Source organism: Anomaloglossus baeobatrachus, chromosome 11 (assembly GCF_048569485.1).
Source record: "Anomaloglossus baeobatrachus isolate aAnoBae1 chromosome 11, aAnoBae1.hap1, whole genome shotgun sequence".
Classification (NCBI taxonomy): Eukaryota; Metazoa; Chordata; class Amphibia; order Anura; family Aromobatidae; genus Anomaloglossus; species Anomaloglossus baeobatrachus.
This window is the reverse complement of record NC_134363.1, coordinates 161197166-161219114: the sequence shown is the minus strand read 5'-3', so window position 1 is coordinate 161219114 and position 21949 is coordinate 161197166. Positions and strand designations below refer to the sequence as shown.

Here is a 21949-nt window from a genome sequence, read left to right as displayed (position 1 = left end):
GCCCAGGGCAGAGAGGAGTGCACCTGTGCAGGACCTCAACACATTATGCACCTAGGCTTCAGAAGAATGAGGACAAAGATGGCCAAAAGAGGAGGCGACGGTACTGGAGAATGGAGACACCCATCTGACCAGTCTGCACCGCACTGCTTGTTAGGTAAGTATTATAAAGTGATTTTTACATGCTAAACAGCGGTCTGGGCTCTTATATACAGCATGTTAGAATGCTGTATAAAAAAGCCCACTGGTGGTGGCCGAAGCTTATAGTCGCCAAATATGGTGACAGGTTCCCTTTAAACCAAGAGATGGTCCAGGATAGAGGACACTATACCATAAAGAGGCCTAGGATGGAAGACAATATACCAGGAAAGGGAGACCTTATACATAAAGGGGCCCAGGATGGAGGACATTATACCAGGAAAAGTAGACATTAAACCAGGAAGGGGTTCTGGATAGAGGACATTCTACCAGGAAAGGGAGACATTATACCATAAATGGGCCTAGGATGGAGGACAATATACCAGGAAATAGAGACGTTATACCATAGAGGGGCCCAGGATGGAGAACATTGTACCAGGAAAGGGAGACCTCTACTATAGAGGGGCCCAGGATGGAGGACATTATACCAGGAAAGGGAAACATTAAACCAAGAAGGGGTTCAGGTTGGAGGACATTATACCAGGAAATGGAGACATTATACCAAATAGGTGCCCCAGATGGTAAACATTATACCAGGTAAGGGAGACATTAAACCAGGAACGGGTTCAGGATGTAAGACATTATACCTAGAAAGAGTCTAGAATGAGGGACATTTTTACGGGAAGAGGTCAGGATGGAGGACGTTATTACAGGATGCAGGATTTGGTTACACAAGAAGGGAGAACACATATCGTCACAGGATCTGGAACATTAAAAGGGCTCATACATCTGACAAACATGCAGGTGGGGACCCAGGTCCAAATTTTGCACCAGAGCCCATTGGCAGGGCCGGCGTCAGCACCCGGCATACCCGGGCAAATGCCGGGGCCCTGGAGAGCCGGGGGGGCCCACTCGGCCTCGTCAGCTCTGGTGCACCTTGGCCGGGGCCCACTCTCCTTAGTTCTGCGGTCCCCGGGCCGAGTTCCGGGGACCTCAGTCCTCGGCAGGAATCTGCGGCGCCGTCTCTTTAAGGCGCGCAGACTTCCTGGTTTGAACTTCATCTGTGGGCGGAGCTACAGACCGGCATCCTGCTCAGTCCCACAGATGAGAGTTGCAGTGCCAGCCAGCGACCCCCAGCACAGCGTGTCCCTCCGGCGCTGTGTGGGCCCCCTCTCCACCGTGACCTGAGCGGTATGTGCCCTCCCCAACCCCGATTTATGCCCCCCCCCGGAGCCGCGCGTGTCTGTCTCTGTCTGTATGTAGCAGAGCTAGGTGTGTATGTATATAGCAGAGCTATGTGTGTATGTATATAGCAGAGCTAGGTGTGTATGTATATAGCAGAGCTAGGTGTGTATGTATATAGCAGAGCTAGGTGTGTCTGTATATAGCAGAGCTAGGTGTGTATGTATATAGCAGAGCTAGGTGTGTATGTATATAGCAGAGCTAGGTGTGTATGTATATAGCAGAGCTATGTGTGTATGTATATAGCAGAGCTAGGTGTGTATGTATATAGCAGAGCTATGTGTGCATGTATATAGCAGAGCTATGTGTGCATGTATATAGCAGAGCTAGGTGTGTATGTATATAGCAGAGCTAGGTGTGTCTGTATATAGCAGAGCTAGGTGTGTATGTATATAGCAGAGCTAGGTGTGTATGTATATAGCAGAGCTAGGTGTGTATGTATATAGCAGAGCTATGTGTGTATGTATATAGCAGAGCTAGGTGTGTATGTATATAGCAGAGCTATGTGTGCATGTATATAGCAGAGCTATGTGTGCATGTATATAGCAGAGCTAGGTGTGTATGTATATAGCAGAGCTAGGTGTGTCTGTATATAGCAGAGCTAGGTGTGTATGTATATAGCAGAGCTAGGTGTGTATGTATATAGCAGAGCTAGGTGTGTATGTATATAGCAGAGCTAGGTGTGTATGTATATAGCAGAGCTATGTGTGTATGTATATAGCAGAGCTAGGTGTGTATGTATATAGCAGAGCTAGGTGTGTATGTATATAGCAGAGCTAGGTGTGTATGTATATAGCAGAGCTAGGTGTGTATGTATATAGCAGAGCTAGGTGTGTATGTATATAGCAGAGCTAGGTGTGTCTGTATATAGCAGAGCTAGGTGTGTATGTATATAGCAGAGCTAGGTGTGTATGTATATAGCAGAGCTAGGTGTGTATGTATATAGCAGAGCTAGGTGTGTATGTATATAGCAGAGCTAGGTGTGTATGTATATAGCAGAGCTAGGTGTGTATGTATATAGCAGAGCTAGGTGTGTCTGTATATAGCAGAGCTAGGTGTGTATGTATATAGCAGAGCTAGGTGTGTCTGTATATAGCAGAGCTAGGTGTGTATGTATATAGCAGAGCTAGGTGTGTATGTATATAGCAGAGCTAGGTGTGTATGTATATAGCAGAGCTAGGTGTGTATGTATATAGCAGAGCTATGTGTGTATGTAGCAGAGCTATGTGTGTATGTATGTGGCAGAGCTATGTGTGTATGTAGCAGAGCTATGTGTGTATGTATATAGCAGAGCTATGTATGTAGCAGAGCTATGTATGTAGCAGAGCTATGTGTGCATGTATATAGCAGAGCTATGTGTGTATGTATGTGGCAGAGCTATGTGTGTATGTATATAGCAGAGCTAGGTGTGTATGTATATAGCAGAGCTATGTGTGTATGTATGTAGCAGAGCTATGTGTGTATGTATCCAGCAGAGCTGTGTGTGTATGTAGCAGAGCTATGAGTGTATGTAGCAGAGCTATGTGTGTATGTATCCAGCAGAGCTGTGTATGTATGTAGCAGAGCTATGTGTGTATGTATGTAGCAGAGCTATGTGTGCATGTATATAGCAGAGCTATGTGTGTATGTATGTGGCAGAGCTATGTGTGTATGTATGTAGCAGCGCTGTGTCTGTATGTATGTATCCAGCAGAGCTGTGTGTGTTTGTCTGTATGCATGTATGATGTGTATCTATGTATGTCAGTGTATATGACTGTATGATGTGTCAGTTCTATATGTATTTTTGTGAGTTTGTCGTTAAATATGTATATGTATGTGTACGTATGTGTGTCTGCGTGTGGATGGGGCCCACTGGGACTCTTCCGCCCGGGGCCCACAAAAACCTGGAGCCGGCCCTGCCCATTGGACTCTAGTTACACCGTTGGCTATGCTAAGCAGCGGCTTCATGGGACCCTACTCTCAAGGCATGACTTGTAGGGATTTCCTGAGGATAGGCTTAGGAATCTTTGTGTTAAAATCATTGCATAACATTTGCTTCAAAGCCATGTCTTGATCACATAGTGGACCACCTCTTTAAAGCGTTTGTCTACTACTAGGACATCCCCTTCTGATTTCACAAGTTTCCCCTAGGTAAAATAAAAAAGCCTGTACTCCCCTCCCGTACTGGCGTGGTTCCAGTGGTGCCAGGGTTGTATTTTTGGGGCTTACGGGATGTTCTGATGTCACGTGAGCCTCATGTCCAATCAGAGCTGCTTTCTGTCTCTCCACCTTCAGACAAATGAGTTAATCAACAGGAAGTGAGTCCTGTGGCTGCCGTTCACTTCTTGTTGATTAATCCGGTCTCCGAAGGAGGGGAGACAGAAGCCGGTTCTGATTGGACAAGAGGCTCATCTGACATCAGAACATCACGTGAGCCCCAAAAATGGAAGCCCTGGCACCACTGGAATCATGCCGGTACGGGTGGGGAGTATAGGCTTTTTTATTTTACCTGGAGGAAATGTGGAATCAGAAGGGGTTGTCCTAATAGTGGACAACCCCTTTAAGCTGTTGTCCCAACTGGAAAACTCTTGTTCATATACCTTTTTAGGGCACATGGACTTCTAGGGAAGAATCTGTAGGAATCACCACGGTAGCTCTCGTAGTAAAGGGATTGTCTGTGATGAGACAATCCTTTTAAGGGAAGTTCATTACTTTTGTTATATGCAATTTTTATCCCATGTAATAATAATGTAATACCGCCATCTAATCCCCTCTACTATTCTGTTCTATGAATAAACATATAGATGATATAAGTGACAGTACCATATTCTGTGCCCTTTACGCCGACTTTTCCTAAGCTTTTAACACACGTGTCAGAGATTTAATTACAGAAATTCCACCTTCGGACTTTAAAGTAAATATATGGAATATATTAAAAACAAATTGCTAATAAATTGGTCTCAAATTGGAGATGTAAAATAGTGAAGGAAAGAAAAGGTGAACTTTACTTCCAAATGTCAAAAGCAGAATTATTTCACTTTTTTGCAGCTGCCACCGCGTCTCAGCTTAACAAGGTGTTAATTAAATTATGCCCTTTGCGATCTGACAAGGTTGTGAGCGGGGAGACTGTTATTTTGGTTCTCATTGTATTCTAAGCTTCTGGCCTTTTCTTTGCAAACATGGCCCAAGTGGAGTTTAATCAACACAGTACAATGTCTAGAATGTCACTGTGATCTCCGGTCCCTCCTTGTAAAAGCAGAACTAAGTAAAGAATATAGATCTATGCTCTTACTGGGTTTTTGGACAGGCACCAGTGTGTTTTCGTTTTCGAGAAATCCATCAGCAATTTCTTTACACAAATGAGCCGCGAGTGCAGCGGGGTTGGCATTGCACTAACAGCTCTCACTCGTCAGTTTACCACAGTTCACTCTTACCCTCTCGAGATCTCACACATGCGCCATCATTCCCTATGGCAGCGCATGCGCAGTAAGATCCTGATGACGTTACAAAGGCCATTCGATCTGCACATGCGCCCCCCTCCCAGAGAATGACGGTACATCCATGAAATCTCAGGCAGGGGAGACAAGTGTGACCTTGTCATGATGTAAATTTTTTTTTCACTGGCCGCTAGTCTGTAGAAATAAGGAAACATGTCCACTTCTGGTCCATTTTGCAAGCTGAACTCACTCATTCAAGTTTGTGTGCTCATTTTTACTAACCAGTTGCTAAAAGAGGCTTGGGAAACCTTTTTTTTTTCTTATCAAAACAGATCAAAACATCAAAACAGATGAAAAATGGATCAGCACACAAATAAAAAACGGACACAGATGTGTGACTAAGGACTGAAGATGTTGTCCAGCAAAAAGCACTTCCCATAAAAACATAGTTCTAGTATCTTCATTCTCCTGCGGATGTGTTATATGTTCAAGGAGGTGTACCGGCTCTTGCAGAAAACACCAAACTATGAAAACTTATTTTCAAAGAGAGTGCTCCATGGGAACAAATTGTAATGTAACTCATACCAGTCACACCTGTCGTGCGATGTTCGGCTCTGCACGCACTTTGTGGCACGGCGGCATCGGACTGTGTTCATACTACAGAGTCTGACAAGCAACCTGATGCTTCAGAGTTGTTCAGCCACAGCTGGGCATCCACTGATCTTCAGCCCCGCAGGAGTTAATTCCTGCAGACTGGTGAGCAGGACCTAAGAGCTCAGGTTGCTAATTGCCACGAAAGCTGTCCCCTTCCTATTTAAGGTACTGGTATCTTCCAGTACGCGCCAATAATAGCTCCAGCGATTCCGGTCTTAAGGGTGCTTTACACGCTGCGACATCGCTAGCAATGTTGCGAGCGATAGCACCTGCCCCCGTCGTTCATGAGAACAATATCAATACGGCAGCGTCACACCCACATACCTGTGCAGCGACGTCACTGTGACTGCCGAACAATCCCTCCTTCCAGGGGGAGGTGCGTTCGGCGTCACGGTGGCGTCACTAAACAGCTGCCCAATAGAAGAGGAGGGGCGGAGATGAGCGGCCGGAACATGCCGCCCACCTCCTTCCTTCCACATTGCCGGTGGACGTAGGTAAGGAGATGTTCGTCGTTCCTGCGGTGTCAAACATAGCGATGTGTGATGCCACAGGAACGATGAACAACCAGCGGCATGCACTACCAACGATATTATGAAAAGGAGCAACATGTCAACGATCAAAGATTTTTGACGTTTTTGCGATTGTTGATTGCTGTGATGTCACTAACGACGCCGGATGTGCGTCACAAACACCAATGGTGGAGGAGAGGGGGGAGTAAGATCAGGGCTCCAACAGGAGTCAGGGTCACGCTGGGGGCTCAGACCTGACTACCATCAAGCCTACCTCTGAGATAAGGGACAGCGCAGGGTCTTGAGTCTGAGGGCCAGCCTAGGAGCTCCTGTTCCGTCATTACATACCCCATGATAACACAAAGAGACCCATCTGTAGACAACTTTGGTTTGGGATCTTTGCCCCTCATCGGTTGTTGGAATGTGAAGCTTAGACAAAGCTTAGGGGGGTACCGGCTCTTATTAATGCAAAACCTGTATGAAATCTGCTGCAATATCCACTAGCAAAACATTTTGTATGTGGATTCATGCCAAAATTCAGGACGCAAATTTCCATATTTGATGGACTTGACCGCACAAAGACCACAACACACCAAAAAGTTCTCCAAGTTCGTAAAAACACACAAGGAAAACTATTGAAGTGGAGTGAAATTACCATATCAACATGCCAAACAGTATATGAGATATATACTCAGTAATATTGGTGCATAATAACAATGTCAAACTATAGAAAGGCATAGTAAAACACCCAGCAATATCAATATTCAGCAGTAAAGGCATTCTCGGTAACGCTCAGCAGCACCTTGTCAGGAGTCCCTGCCAGCAGCCGGTTAGGAGCTAATTGGATGTACCCATATAATATGCCTGAGCGAAATCTACTGTCTGCCTGACTACTAATCCGGCTTTGAAGTTTTCGATTATGGCAGCCGCACTGTGTGGAATTTTCCATTTCTCTGAAAATTAAACCTGAAAGTTTATAGGAAGGCAATTGGTCCTACAAAAATCGGGTCCTTCAAGGGCTTCAATACTTATCCACCTCCGAACACTATTTTACCTTTTAGATGTAGGCTTAATCTATATTAAATCCATTTAAGTGAACAGCCTTGAAGTTGATGATTGACTTCTGGACAGTAATGTAACATCAAGGAAAACTTACTGCGTTTTCAATGCTCCTCGCCGTCTCGCCAAACAGTTCGGACTTATAGTCGGACATCTCTGGGGTGTAGAAGACCTCTTGACCTTCCAGCTCCTCAATAATGAGAACGCCCTCAAATGTTTTTGTTTCTGGGGGAAATAAGAGAAGGAAACATATACAAGTTAAGAGTGTAATGATGATGACTTCCAATATCCAAATTTTGCCTACTGCTTTGCCCTAAGCCCATCTGACAGGTGAGACGTTTTAAGGCCAGTGCCTGGTGTAGGGTTAGTAGCATGACACAGGGCTGAACTATGGAAGGTTAGTAATTGATTTACAGTGGGGATGTATATGTAAGCGCCATCTTGTTGTTGAAGAGGGCATGGAATACGTCACTTTACCGGTCAGGACAACGTCCCATTAGAAGCGGCTTAATACGAACCCTGTACTAGGTGGGCAATAAAAAAAGAACAAGAATAGGCAGTTATCAGGAAGACATAAAAAGAAGAGACAATTACCCCCACAAACTAATTAAAAGGGAAATAAATAATCTTTTTCTATAATTTCTGCATTCATTATTTCCTTCTCAAATCTCCCCATCATTATCATCATCATGCACCATTCAAAGAGGTCCACACTAACCATGGAGAATTAGGGAACAAAAGGGATTTGATCCCCAATAGCTATTGGACATAGGTGTTTCACCGGTTTAGAGTTTTATTAATTTTTCTGTTTTTATTACCTGGAGCTTAGTAGCCATAAAGGCCATGGACACCTTTGGTATGGAATATATATTTATATATATATATATATATATATATATATATATATATATATATATATACATACATACATATCTTAGCTATTGCTTTTATTGAGTAAAATTGCTCTAAGATTAAGGGCGGCTTTGCACGTTGCGACATCACGTGCGATGTCGGTGGGTTCAAATAGAAAGTGACGCACATCCGGCGTCACTTTCGACATTGTACTGTGTATCGTATCATTGTTGCATTCACCGACATTTCCATAATGCCGGTGCCGCGACAGGTACGATGCTGTTCCTCGTTCCTGCAGCTCCACACATCGCTGTGTGTGAAGCCGCAGGAGCGAGGAACATCTCCTTACCTGCCGCCGGTGGCTATGTGAAAGGACGGAGGTGGGCGGGATGTTTACATCCTACTCATCTCCGCCCCTCCGCCGCTATTGGCCGCCTGCCGTGTGACGTCGCTATGACGCCGCACGACCTGCCAGCTTAGGAAGGAGGCGGATCGCCGGCCAGAGCGTCGTCGCAGGGCAGGTGAGTGCATGTAAAGCTGGCGTAGCGATAATTTTCGCTACGCCAGCTATCACACGATATCGTACCTGCGACGGGGGCGGGGACTATCGCGTGCGACATCGCAGCATCGGCTTGCGATGTCGCAACGTGCAAAGCCGCCCTAAGTCTGATTTTTTAATTCAGATCTCCTAATGTAAAAAATGTAGTCTGATCCAAGTTTCCGTCTTTTCTTTTGTGGGAGAGTTGTTCTCTGGAATATAGGCTGGATGTAAGCTGTAAGTTCACATATCAGTACAGCTTCTATCCTGCACTCATTTCCTCTCCATGTGCTTTTCTCTTCATCTATAGCCTGGTTTTTTTTCTGCTGTCCATTAAAGTTTAGCTACTTTCTCCCCTTTCCATTGCAGATGTATCTACAACCCCATCCCTTTCCTGTTGCTATCTGTAACAACGAAAAAAGGAAGGAGGAGAGCGGCTTGCGATCACAACACCTCTGACAGATCTTTAAAAAAAAATTAAAAAGATCTTGGCTACATAGAGGACTTTGGAGACACTCTGGTTAAAATGGTAGAACGTTTTTTAAGTAGACTATTAAAAAAGTTGCATTTAGGAAGCAACTGAACTATAAAAAAAAAAGTTATATGCAAAGGTGTGCATCCCTTTTAAAGGGAACCTGTCACCAAATTTGTCCACTATAAGCTGCGGCCACCACCAGTGAGCTCTTATATACAGTATTCCAGAATACTGTATAAAAGAATCCAGGCCGCACTGTATAACGTAAAAAACACCTTTATTATACTCACCTAGTAGGTGGTTGAGTCCAATGGGCATCGCTGCTCTCAGGTCCGGCGCCTCCTCTCTTCTGTCCATTGCCGTCCTCCTTCCCAGCCTCGTGCGGATGACGCGTCCTACGTCATCCACACAGAGGCCTCCATTGCGCTCTTGCGTATGCGCACTTAGATCTGCCTTACTGAGGGCAAATCAAAGCACTGTAATGTGCATGCGCGAGTAAAGGTCAAAGAATGCCTGCACACGCGCACTACTGTACTTCGATTTGCCGTCAGCAGGGCAGATGATAGTGCACTTGCGCAGGAGCGCCATTAAGGCTTCTGTGTGGATGATGTAGGATGTGTCATCCACACGGGGCTAGGAAGGAAGATTGCGATGGACGGAAGAGATAAGGCACCGGATCCTAAAGCAGCGATGCCAAATCGGACCCAACCACCCCCTAGGTGACTATAATAAAAATCTTTTTAACATTATACAGCACGGCCTGGGCTCTTATATACAGTATTCTAGAATACTGTATATAAGCTCACTTGTGCTGGCCGCAGTTTATAAGGGAAAACCCTGATGACAGATTCCCTTGAGGATGCCAACAACAAGAGCTACATCTTATTTGATACACTAAAAAAATTAGAATCCACACCCTGTGAAACTTGTATTTCAATTCTAAACATTAACAAGCTAAGCATAACAACTTTCTAAAGATGTCTTTTTTGGAGAGGGAAAAGGGAGTTGTAGTTCAGAAAGATTTTGAACATAGAGGACCTTAGGTTGTCATAACCGGTGAAATTTGCATTTTATTAGCTATAGCCTGCAGTGGCCACAACGATCTGCCTGGAGTGACGGAAGCTTGGATCAGCGGATCTCCAAAACGCCTCCGTATATTAGGATTTGTCTATAATGACACAATCCTTTAAGCACAGTATAGAAAAGAGGAACTAACTAATAACTTGATGATGGGATTATCCAAAAACCGCTCTGTTGGCAGCTACTAAAAGCTCTGAATATTAACAAGAATTTTCGAAGATATTTTATATTTCTTAAGAAGTTAAAAAAAAAATCAACTAAATGTTCTCCCATATATAACCAGCCAATATTATCATTAGAGGTAACTTACTTGGACAGTTTGTGCCGTCTGTATCAACAGCCGGGGTCTTCCCATCTGAGCAACACCCTAGAGGTGTATTGTAGCAGCTCGCCCTTTCCATGACCGGTGTCGTGTCGAAGTCCTTGTTCTCCTCACTTTCTTCTTGCTGCTCATCTCCGCCCTCGAATCCATCCTCTTTAACAAAAAAAACAAACCAAAAAGCATGGGAAGATAAATGCAATAACCTAAGCTGAGGTTTAACTTTCCACCTAGATGGCCACTCAACCATAAAAAGACTAAAGGCCGCTTTACACGCAACGATATCGCTAGCGATCTCGTTAGCGATGTGACACGCCCAGATCGTTGCTACGATTTGCCGAAATCGCTCATAGGTCATTTTGTAACGGTCACACGTACCCATCTCACAAACGACGCTACATCATTCAACGATATATTGTTTGCCCAAGGCGGTCGTGTGGACATTGTCACACAGCAATCCTCCCAACGATTCCGGCAATGACCGAAGCGTATAATTGTCCATCGCATACACCCTGGCGTGACACCAATCAGAGAGGAGGAGGCGTGGAGCATTGCTCGTAACGTCACGCCCGCGTCGCTGATGACGGACGCACTAACGATGTTGTTTGTCGTTGGCGGGGTGTCAAACATAACAATATGTCTGCTGCGTTCGCAACAATGAACAATATTTTGAAAATGAGCGACGTGTCAACGATCATCGATTTTCGCTATTTTTAAGATCGTTTGGAGTCGCTCATAGGTGTCACACACAATGACGTCGCTAACGACGACGGACGTGTGTCACGAAAACCGTGACCCCGACGACATATTGTCAGATAAATCGTAGCGTATAACGAGGCCTTAAGACATGTCCACCTACTTGATGGCTCATTTCCGCTTAATTCCTGATCTCCACTTGCTTCCAAGTCCTCATCTCCGCTGCCGCTTCCAGATTCATCATAGGTATGAGTTGTAGTGGGACGCATGCTGGGTACGGTTACTCTTGGTCTTACAGTGGAGGTGCGGACAACGTGTGTCTGTGTCACGGGCCTGTGAGTGCTGGTGTAACGCTGTCGAGGACTTTCAGTCTCCAAAACGAATGGGTAAGGGTCAACTTTTTTGCTGGGATGACGAGCTTTTGGGGTTGTTGGCGTAGGAAGGGATCGGCCAATGGGTGGTCCTGGGGTCCCAGAGGGGGCCAGTGTGTGAAGATTGGCAACAGTGATGGTTTCTTAAACAAAGAGAGAAAAAAAGGAACTACGCATCAATTTTTATAAAAAATTTGAATCATTAACTTGTTTTGCAGAAGTTACAAATTACAAATATTTTGTACATTTTTGTAAAGTTCCACAATAACAAAACGGATGGTGTAATAGGACAACATTCTCGGATTATTATCTGGTCAGGATAAAGAAAATCAGAAAGACATGATACCTTGGCAGGGTCCAGTGTTCTTCACTGTAATGGTCCGACCTTGTCTGCAAGCAATTGTTTTCAGCTGACACCAGTCTCCGTAGGTCACTCCATCAGAGCCGCAGACCTGCAAACAAGAAACACGGGCATCTGAACAATATGCTGGATGTTGTCAACTGGGACATAAATGATAAGTGAAAAAGCATCATTAAAGATCACAGATATTGAAGCGCTGGAGCCCAAGCAATATGTGCCTAATTACTAATCCCAAACCACTGGGATGTCTAAAATGATTCACCAGGGACTAAAGCCAGAAGAAAAATGTTTTATTCAGGCTACAGTAGAAGAAGGAGATTTGTATTCATCAATTCTTAAAGCCAACGTGTGTCACAGGGTGTGAGGGGATAATAGGGGGCCCTAGCTGTCCCTAATCCCAAAAATACATCTGATGGTGAAGGGCTCTGGGCCGCCTTACTTGCCCTGCTCCTGGCAAGCCCTGATCTTATATCCCCACTCCCCCACCCCAGGGGAGGACCGGTACAGATATAGACAAATGGGGAAACCAAAACTCTATCACGCATGGAGATATAAGACAATACGTGATAAGGAGGAAATAAAGAGCAGGGAGGAAATAACCAAACAGCAAGAGTATTTGCACAACACACCAAGCAGCAGACAACTGGAACACAATAGCACACAGACTAGTTTAGCAAAAGCTATAGTCAGCATGAGAAGACAGGCTCCACCATCTTAAAAAGGTGGGGAGTAACTCTGATAGGTCTCCCACAACATGTGATCCAAGAGGTAACCAGCAGGCTAGAGATTAACTTCTGCAAGCCTGATCACTAATGAGCACACAGCTTGTCAACGCCCAAATCTAACTCAGAAGCATCAGAGAAGGCATAGTCTGGATTGTCAGATTCTGCAGCATGAACAGCGTCAGATGCAGCCATGACACTCAGGGAGTTTAGAGCCAAACAACGTGTGACGTGTTTCCTTTGGTGACTTTTCTTAATAGACTATCATGTTTGTATACATGAAGGATAACAATATTTCTGCTCATAAATGACATGTAGCCTGCAGTTTTCCCCTCTACAGATTCTATTTCTAATTTTTGGTTGTCTCTGAGCTAGTGGGTGGAGACCAGCTGATAAGATGTCTCCAATACACAGCACACACAGAGGCATGAGGGATTCCTGCTCTTCTATCTCTATGTAGAACATTTTCAGAAGCAGCAGCAGAATGAAGGACATCATACAGCAGAATTAAGAAGCGTAGTTGTGAGTCCAGCACTAAGGTGAATTAAAATAATTAATTAGAAGCACAACCAGTGTCTTTCTGCCTCTCTCTTGCCTTGCATCCCCACCCCTTTCTATAGACTTTAATAAGCAGCTGTAAACTTATTGCGCATTGATTTTACAATCTGATGTTTCTCGACAAGGTGGAATTTAGCTGTTTTATAGTGAGTAATGAGTTATGGATGTGGTGGTAGAAAAGAAGTGGCTCATAAGTGGAGAAAGAAGCATATTTATTTCATAAGACATATTGCAAAGTTTCTTATCTATGTACTGTTGATTTATGAAAAGTTTTCAGTAAAGGCACTGTCCATTTCATTAGTCTACCTTGGTCAATGCTTTGATGGCGCTAATGATAACACTGCTAATCTGCTTCTTATAGAGCGGACTGTTAGCTTCTTCTGTTCTGCCACTGTCATGTATCTTGCACATAGCAATTAGTAATTTGAATGTCTATTTCAGCTACACAGGGTCTATGAAATAGAGCATTCACTATACCTATTCCATCAGGGCCTGGGCCTACTAAAGAATCCTCTGGTGATTGACTATCTCGCGGTACACAGTTTAAAGAGGACCACCCACCAGGATTTTCCTATATAAACTAAAGCCAGTGCTATACTGGTATTATCAGGCTGATTCTATACATACCTTTAGTTGTGAGATCGGATGTATAGTTTCTGAGTTATCGGCAAGTAAAGTTTGTGAAATACACGGTTTCTCGATTGATAGCAGCTACAGAATATGTAATAGGTAGGTCAGGTTTAGATAGTTATAGCTGTCCCTGTCTGCTGCCTGTTCTTCCTCACCTGTCTATTTTATCACAGGGGGAGGAAGGAGGAAAGGAGGAAGGACAGGCAGCAGACAGGCGGGAATAACTAGCAAAACCCGACTCACATATTAGATATTCTGTAGCTGCTATCAATCAAATAACAGTGCATTTAATAAACTTTACTTGCCTGTATTTCAAAAACTATACATCCGATCTCACAACTAAAGGTATGTATAGAATCAGCATAATAGTGCCAGTATAGCACTGGCTTTAGTATATAAAGGAAAATCCTGGTGGTTGGTCCCCTTTAAAGTTGAAAAAAAACCAATTAAAATATTATTTTCAGCGGTTAAGCATTTAAAGTGTTAATTTTGCAGATTAAATGTCAACACCCACATATGTAATATCCTATATAATCAATAGTATGCATAACTGTGTGATTAAAACTCCTTTATATTTGCAAAAAACTCCAATAAGGAAGAATAAAAGTATATTTATACTGTGGAGCATAAATCATTAAATCCATGCAATGTTAAGGTCAACCGGAGAAATCAGATATTCATATGTGCAGAGGGCTTGTATGTGTATCCATGCTGGATATGGCCTCACGCTGTGGTTTTTTTTCAGAGTAGGATATGCTTTCTATGTAGGTCAAGTGTTTCCTTGTTGATAATCAGCCTGTGAAATCGGTAGGCTTCCCCGGTGATTCCATCTGGGTTGAGCAGTGTAGAGGATTTCTAGGCTTAGACATTCAGGCAATGAATGAAGGAAGGCCTTTACGACCCTCCATCTTTTGGCAAAAATTGAAAGCAAATCTAAAATAGGCTCCAGTGGGTATTTCTCTTGGGAATTTAGTTTAGTGTCAGAGTATAACCCTCAAAAATAGATCTTCTGCCTTACAATATAGCTGGCTTCTTCTAATGCACATTTATTCCGGGTCTACAGGGAAAGTGTCAACTCTATCTTCGGAACATGGGAAAAAAATTAACGATGAGTGAGATAGACCTAGAACTAAAAGTTCTCAGTGACATAACATTCAGATTATCACCCTAGATTGCTATTGATCAAGGGGTCATTGAGGAGAACAGAAGGTAGATCTAACACTTTTACAAGTAGGTGGACTATTTCCCTCATGCTCAATGATGTTGGTCAGAGAGGTCAACAGTAGTGGGTCAGGATATAGTACTGAAGATAGGATGCTCCCAGGAGATAACGTTGGACCTAAAGAAAATCCAAACGTCTCCATGAGAGTCAGCAAAACATGAAGATTTTTGAGGGACCGGTTGACCCATGGGGACCTTCAACTCTTACCTGAAGAAAGGATCAAGCAGTTGGAATTTGAATTTTCAAGGGTTTGAGATATCTGTCACTGATTTTCTCCTTTGTTCCGAGCAGAACGTTTCGGTGTATTGGGGAATCTGGAGAAATAGCTGCCGGCCAAACTAACGTTTTACTGATTTTCTCCTCTGTTCCAAGCCAACCGTTCCGGTGTATTGAGAAATTTGGAGAAATAGCTGCCGGCCAAACTAATGTTCAACCTATTTTCTCCTCTGTTCCGGGCCAAACGTTCCGGTGTGGTATTGGGGAATCTGGAGAAATAGCTGCTGGCCAAACTAACGTTCTACTGATTTTCTCCTCTCTTCCGAGCAGAAGATTCCGGTGTATTGGGGAATCTGGAGAAATAGCTGCCGGCAAAACTAACGTTCAACTGATTTTCTCCTCTGTTCCGAGCCGAATGTTCCTGTGTATTGGGAAATCTGGAGAAATAGCTGCCGGCCAAACTAACGTTCTACTGATTTTCTCCTCTGTTCCAAGCCGAACGTTCCGGTGTATTCGGGAATCGGGAGAAATAGCTGCCGGACAAACTAACGTTCTACGGATTTTCTCCTCTGTTCGGAGCCGAACGTTCCGGTGTATTGGGTAATCTGGAGAAGTAGCTGCCAGCCAAATTAATGTTCTACTGATTCTCCTCTGTTCCAAGCCAACCATTCCGGTGTATTGGGAAATTTGAAGAAATAGCTGCCGGCCAAACTAATGTTCAACCTATTTTCTCCTCTGTTCCGGGCCAAACGTTCCGGTGTGGTATTCGGGAATCTGGAGAAATAGCTGCTGGCCAAACTAACGTTCTACTGATTTTCTCCTGTCTTCCGAGCAGAAGATTCCGGTGTATTGGGGAATCTGGAGAAATAGCTGCCGGCAAAACTAACGTTGTACTGATTTTCTCCTCTGTTCCGAGCCAAATGTTCCGCTGTATTGGGGAATCGGGAGAAATAGCTGCCGGACAAACTAAAGTTCTACGGATTTTCTCCTCTGTTCTGAGCCGAATGTTCTGGTGTATTGGGGAATCTGGAGAAATAGCTGCTGGCCAAACTAACATTCTAACGATTTTCTCCTCTGTTCCGAGCCAAACGTTCTGGTGTATTGGGGAATCTGGAGAAATAGCTGCCGGCCAAATTAAAGTTCGGCCAAGAGTAATTTCATATATATGGTCAGGTTTACTTTAAATTAATGGGGATCTTGCACTTATATTTTATGAATACAATAATATATGAGGCTTACCTTGGTTAGATTCGATTCTGGGCAAAGAGGTGATGGACACTCACAATGGGCAGTACCTCCAGCTACCACACAGGTTGCCCCAAACTGGCACTGAATATCCCTGCACGATTTAGGAGCTGATGGATCTGGACAAAAACAAAAAAAGAAAATCATTTTGAAGTTCCAATGACTTATAGAAAAATTACTTGACATTTACTCTGACCAAATACAATCCATCTGAATTATAAAAACATTGTACAGTATTTCTAAGGCATGAAGAGCAAACCATGTATAACATGACCAATCCTACAGGGTGTAGGCAGGATTCCCATAGATTGCCCCCTTATCCAACTGACTGGTCAGATATTTAAAGGAAATCTGTCAGCAGGTTTTTGCTATTCAGTCTGGGAGCAGCAGAGATCCAGATTCCAGCAATGTAACACTGGGTACATCAGTTATGACAAAATCACAGTTTTTGCCGCTGCAGATCCAGCAGAGCTCTGAGTGCTGCATAACCCCACCCCCCACCATTGATTGGCAGCATTCTTTATACACAGTACATTTACAGAAAGCTGGCAATCAGTGCCAGCGGGGTTACACATAACAGTTAACTAGCAGGCATGAGACATCTAGTCCTGTAGTGATAGTCTCGTGCTGATAAAACACTGATTTTATTGAAACAACGACTAGTGAGTGCCACATTGCTAAAATTACGCTCTCATCCCCTGCATCATGCTACGCTCAGATTACTTAGCAAAAACCTGCTGACAGGTTCCCTTTAAATGCAATTAACCATAGGTAAAGGAGGATTAATGATTAATTGTCTGGCCATCTGGGCCGAGCCCAAGGGACTGTTGATGGGAAGTCAATACATGATACTCATGTGGAACATTTATGGCACATCAATAGATGCATTGGACATTTATGGCATATACGGTACTATTTGGCCACAGAGCATGTGGCCACAAATGAAAAATTAGAATGGGGAGCCCCCATGGAAAGAGAGGTACACGTGCAGCCAACGGGGCACTATTCTTGACATACAGTGCATATGTCAAACTCTGGCCTTTTGGGCCAAATGTGGCCCACAGTCAGGCCACGCACCCATTATTCTGTATGGAGGGCTATGTGGAGCCCATTATTCTGTATGGAGGGCTATGTGGGGCCCATTATTCTGTATGGAGGGCTATGTGGAGCCCATTATTCTGTATGGAGGGCTATGTGGGGCTCATTATTCTGTATGGAGGGCTATGTGGGGCCCATTATTCTGTATGAAGGGCTATGTGGGGCCCATTATTCTGTATGAAGGGCTATGTGATGCCCATTATTCTGTATGGAGGGCTATGTGGAGCCCATTATTCTGTATGGAGGGCTATGTGGGGCCATTATTCTGTATGGAAGGCTATGTGGGGCCCATTATTCTGTATGGAGAGCTGTGTGGGGCCATTATTCTGTATGGAGAGCTATGTGGGGCCCATTATTCTGTATGGAGAGCTGTGTGGGGCCCATTATTCTGTATGTAGGGCTATGTGGGGCTCATTATTCTATATGGAGAGCTATGTGGGGCCCATTATTCTGTATGGAGGGCTATGTGGGGCCCATTATTCTGTATGGAGAGCTGTGTGGGGCCCATTATTCTGTATGGAGGGCTATGTGGGGCCCATTATTCTGTATGGAGGGCTATGTGGGGTCCATTATTCTGTATGGAGGGCTATGTGGGGCCCATTATTCTGTATGGAGGGCTGTGTGGGGCCCATTATTCTGTATGGAGGGCTATGTGGGGCCCATTATTCTGTATGGAGAGCTGTGTGGGGCCCATTATTCTGTATGGAGGGCTATGTGGGGTCCATTATTCTGTATGGAGGGCTATGTGGAGCCCATTATTCTGTATGGAGGGCTATGTGGGGCATATTATTCTGTATGGAGGGCTATGTGGGGTCCATTATTCTGTATGGAGGGCTATGTGGAGCCCATTATTCTGTCTGGAGGACTATGTGGGGCCCATTATTCTGTATGGAAGGCTATGTGGAGCCCATTATTCTGTCCGGAGGACTATGTGGGGCCATTATTCTGTATGGAGGGCTATGTGGGGCTCATTATTCTGTATGGAGGGCTATGTGGGGCCATTATTCTGTATGGAGGGCTATGTGGGGCCCATTATTCTGTCTGGAGGACTATGTGGGGCCCATTATTCTGTATGGAGGGCTATGTGGAGCCCATTATTCTGTATGGAGGGCTATGTGGGGCCATTATTCTGTATGGAGGGCTATGTGGGGCCCATTATTCTGTCTGGAGGACTATGTGGGGCCCATTATTCTGTATGGAGGGCTATGTGGAGCCCATTATTCTGTATGGAGGGCTATGTGGGGCCCATTATTCTGTATGGAGGGCTATGTGGGGCCCATTATTCTGTATGGAGAGCTGTGTGGGGCCCATTATTCTGTCTGGAGGACTATGTGGGGCCCATTATTCTATATGGAGGGCTATGTGGGGCCCATTATTCTGTATGGAGGGCTATGTGGAGCCCATTATTCTGTCTGGAGGACTATGTGGGCCCCATTATTCTATATGGAGGGCTATGTGGGGCCCATTATTCTGTATGGAGGGCTATGTGGAGCCCATTATTCTGTCTGGAGGACTATGTGGGGCCCATTATTCTGTATGGAGGGCTGTGTGGGGCCCATTATTCTGTATGGAGGACTATGTGGGGCCCATTATTCTGTATGGAGGGCTATGTGGGGCCCATTATTCTGTATGGAGGGCTGTGTGGGGCCCATTATTCTGTATGGAGGACTATGTGGGGCCCATTATTCTATATGGAGGGCTATGTGGGGCCCATTATTCTGTATGGAGGGCTATGTGGAGCCCATTATTCTGTCTGGAGGACTATGTGGGGCCCATTATTCTGTATGGAGGGCTATGTGGAGCCCATTATTCTGTCTGGAGGACTATGTGGGCCCCATTATTCTATATGGAGGGCTATGTGGGGCCCATTATTCTGTATGGAGGGCTATGTGGAGCCCATTATTCTGTCTGGAGGACTATGTGGGGCCCATTATTCTGTATGGAGGGCTGTGTGGGGCCCATTATTCTGTATGGAGGACTATGTGGGGCCCATTATTTTGTATGGAGGGCTATGTGGGGCCCATTATTCTGTATGGAGGGTTATGTGGGGTCCATTATTCTGTATGGATGGCTATGTGAAGCCCATTATTCTGTCTGGAGGACTATGTGGGGCCCATTATTCTGTATGGAGGGCTATGTGGAGCCCATTATTCTGTCTGGAGGACTATGTGGGGCTCATTATTCTGTATGGAAGACTATGTGGGGCCCATTATTCTGTCTGGAGGACTATGTGGGGCCCATTATTCTGTATGGAGGGCTATGTGGGGCTCATTATTCTGCATGGAGGGCTATGTGGGGCCCATTATTCTGTATGGAGGGCTATGTGGGGCCCATTATTCTGTATGGAGGCCTGTGTGGGGCCCATTATTCTGTATGGAGGACTATGTGGGGCCCATTATTCTGTATGGAGGCCTATGTGGAGCCCATTATTCTGTATGGAGGGCTATGTGGGGCTCATTATTCTGTATGGAGGGCTATGTGGAGCCCATTATTCTGTATGGAGGGCTATGTGGTGCCCATTATTCTGTTTGGAGGACTATGTGGGGCCCATTATTCTGTATGGAGGGCTATGTGGTGCCCATTATTCTGTATGGAGGGCTATGTGGGGTCCATTATTCTGTATGGAGGGGTGTGTGGGGCTCATTATTCTGTATGAAGGGCTATGTGGGGCTCATTATTCTGTATGGAGAGCTATGTGGGGCCCATTATTCTGTATGGAGAGCTGTGTGGGGCCCATTATTCTGTATGTAGGGCTATGTGGGGCTCATTATTCTATATGGAGAGCTATGTGGGGCCCATTATTCTGTATGGAGGGCTATGTGGGGCCCATTATTCTGTATGGAGAGCTGTGTGGGGCCCATTATTCTCTATGTAGGGCTATGTGGAGCCCATTATTCTGTATGGAGGGCTATGTGGGGCATATTATTCTGTATGGAGGGCTATGTGGGGTCCATTATTCTGTATGGAGGGCTATGTGGAGCCCATTATTCTGTCTGGAGGACTATGTGGGGCCCATTATTCTGTATGGAGGGCTATGTGGAGCCCATTATTCTGTCTGGAGGACTATGTGGGGCCCATTATTCTATATGGAGGGCTATGTGGGGCTCATTATTCTGTATGAAGGGCTATGTGGGGCTCATTATTCTGTATGGAGAGCTATGTGGGGCCCATTATTCTGTATGGAGAGCTGTGTGGGGCCCATTATTCTGTATGTAGGGCTATGTGGGGCTCATTATTCTATATGGAGAGCTATGTGGGGCCCATTATTCTGTATGGAGGGCTATGTGGGGCCCATTATTCTGTATGGAGAGCTGTGTGGGGCCCATTATTCTCTATGGAGGGCTGTGTGGGGCCCATTATTCTGTATGGAGGGCTATGTGGAGCCCATTATTCTGTATGGAGGGCTATGTGGGGCATATTATTCTGTATGGAGGGCTATGTGGGGTCCATTATTCTGTATGGAGGGTTATGTGGAGCCCATTATTCTGTCTGGAGGACTATGTGGGGCCCATTATTCTGTATGGAGGGCTATGTGGAGCCCATTATTCTGTCTGGAGGACTATGTGGGGCCCATTATTCTATATGGAGGGCTATGTGGGGCCCATTATTCTGTATGGAGGGCTATGTGGAGCCCATTATTCTGTCTGGAGGACTATGTGGGGCCCATTATTCTGTATGGAGGGCTATGTGGAGCCCATTATTCTGTCTGGAGGACTATGTGGGCCCCATTATTCTATATGGAGGGCTATGTGGGGCCCATTATTCTGTATGGAGGGCTATGTGGAGCCCATTATTCTGTCTGGAGGACTATGTGGGGCCCATTATTCTGTATGGAGGGCTGTGTGGGGCCCATTATTCTGTATGGAGGACTATGTGGGGCCCATTATTCTGTATGGAGGGCTATGTGGGGCCCATTATTCTGTATGGAGGGCTGTGTGGGGCCCATTATTCTGTATGGAGGACTATGTGGGGCCCATTATTCTATATGGAGGGCTATGTGGGGCCCATTATTCTGTATGGAGGGCTATGTGGAGCCCATTATTCTGTCTGGAGGACTATGTGGGGCCCATTATTCTGTATGGAGGGCTATGTGGAGCCCATTATTCTGTCTGGAGGACTATGTGGGCCCCATTATTCTATATGGAGGGCTATGTGGGGCCCATTATTCTGTATGGAGGGCTATGTGGAGCCCATTATTCTGTCTGGAGGACTATGTGGGGCCCATTATTCTGTATGGAGGGCTGTGTGGGGCCCATTATTCTGTATGGAGGACTATGTGGGGCCCATTATTTTGTATGGAGGGCTATGTGGGGCCCATTATTCTGTATGGAGGGTTATGTGGGGTCCATTATTCTGTATGGATGGCTATGTGAAGCCCATTATTCTGTCTGGAGGACTATGTGGGGCCCATTATTCTGTATGGAGGGCTATGTGGAGCCCATTATTCTGTCTGGAGGACTATGTGGGGCTCATTATTCTGTATGGAAGACTATGTGGGGCCCATTATTCTGTCTGGAGGACTATGTGGGGCCCATTATTCTGTATGGAGGG

General features: G+C 45.1%; 1 protein-coding gene across 15 annotated transcripts in view; it reads right to left on the bottom strand.

The window, feature by feature from the left end:
• The window catches only part of AGRN (agrin), a 670274-nt gene that overhangs the window by 91859 nt on the left and 556466 nt on the right, over nucleotides 1-21949 (bottom strand). For all 15 annotated transcript variants that reach the window (XM_075327095.1, XM_075327101.1, XM_075327098.1 and 12 more), the window contains 5 exons: nucleotides 16295-16419; nucleotides 11693-11798; nucleotides 11139-11489; nucleotides 10271-10435; nucleotides 7113-7240 (listed from right to left, as the gene is read on the bottom strand). In XM_075327095.1, coding sequence (XP_075183210.1) covers nucleotides 7113-7240; nucleotides 10271-10435; nucleotides 11139-11489; nucleotides 11693-11798; nucleotides 16295-16419 — 875 coding nt within the window. The remainder of the gene's footprint in view (nucleotides 1-7112; nucleotides 7241-10270; nucleotides 10436-11138; nucleotides 11490-11692; nucleotides 11799-16294; nucleotides 16420-21949) is intronic.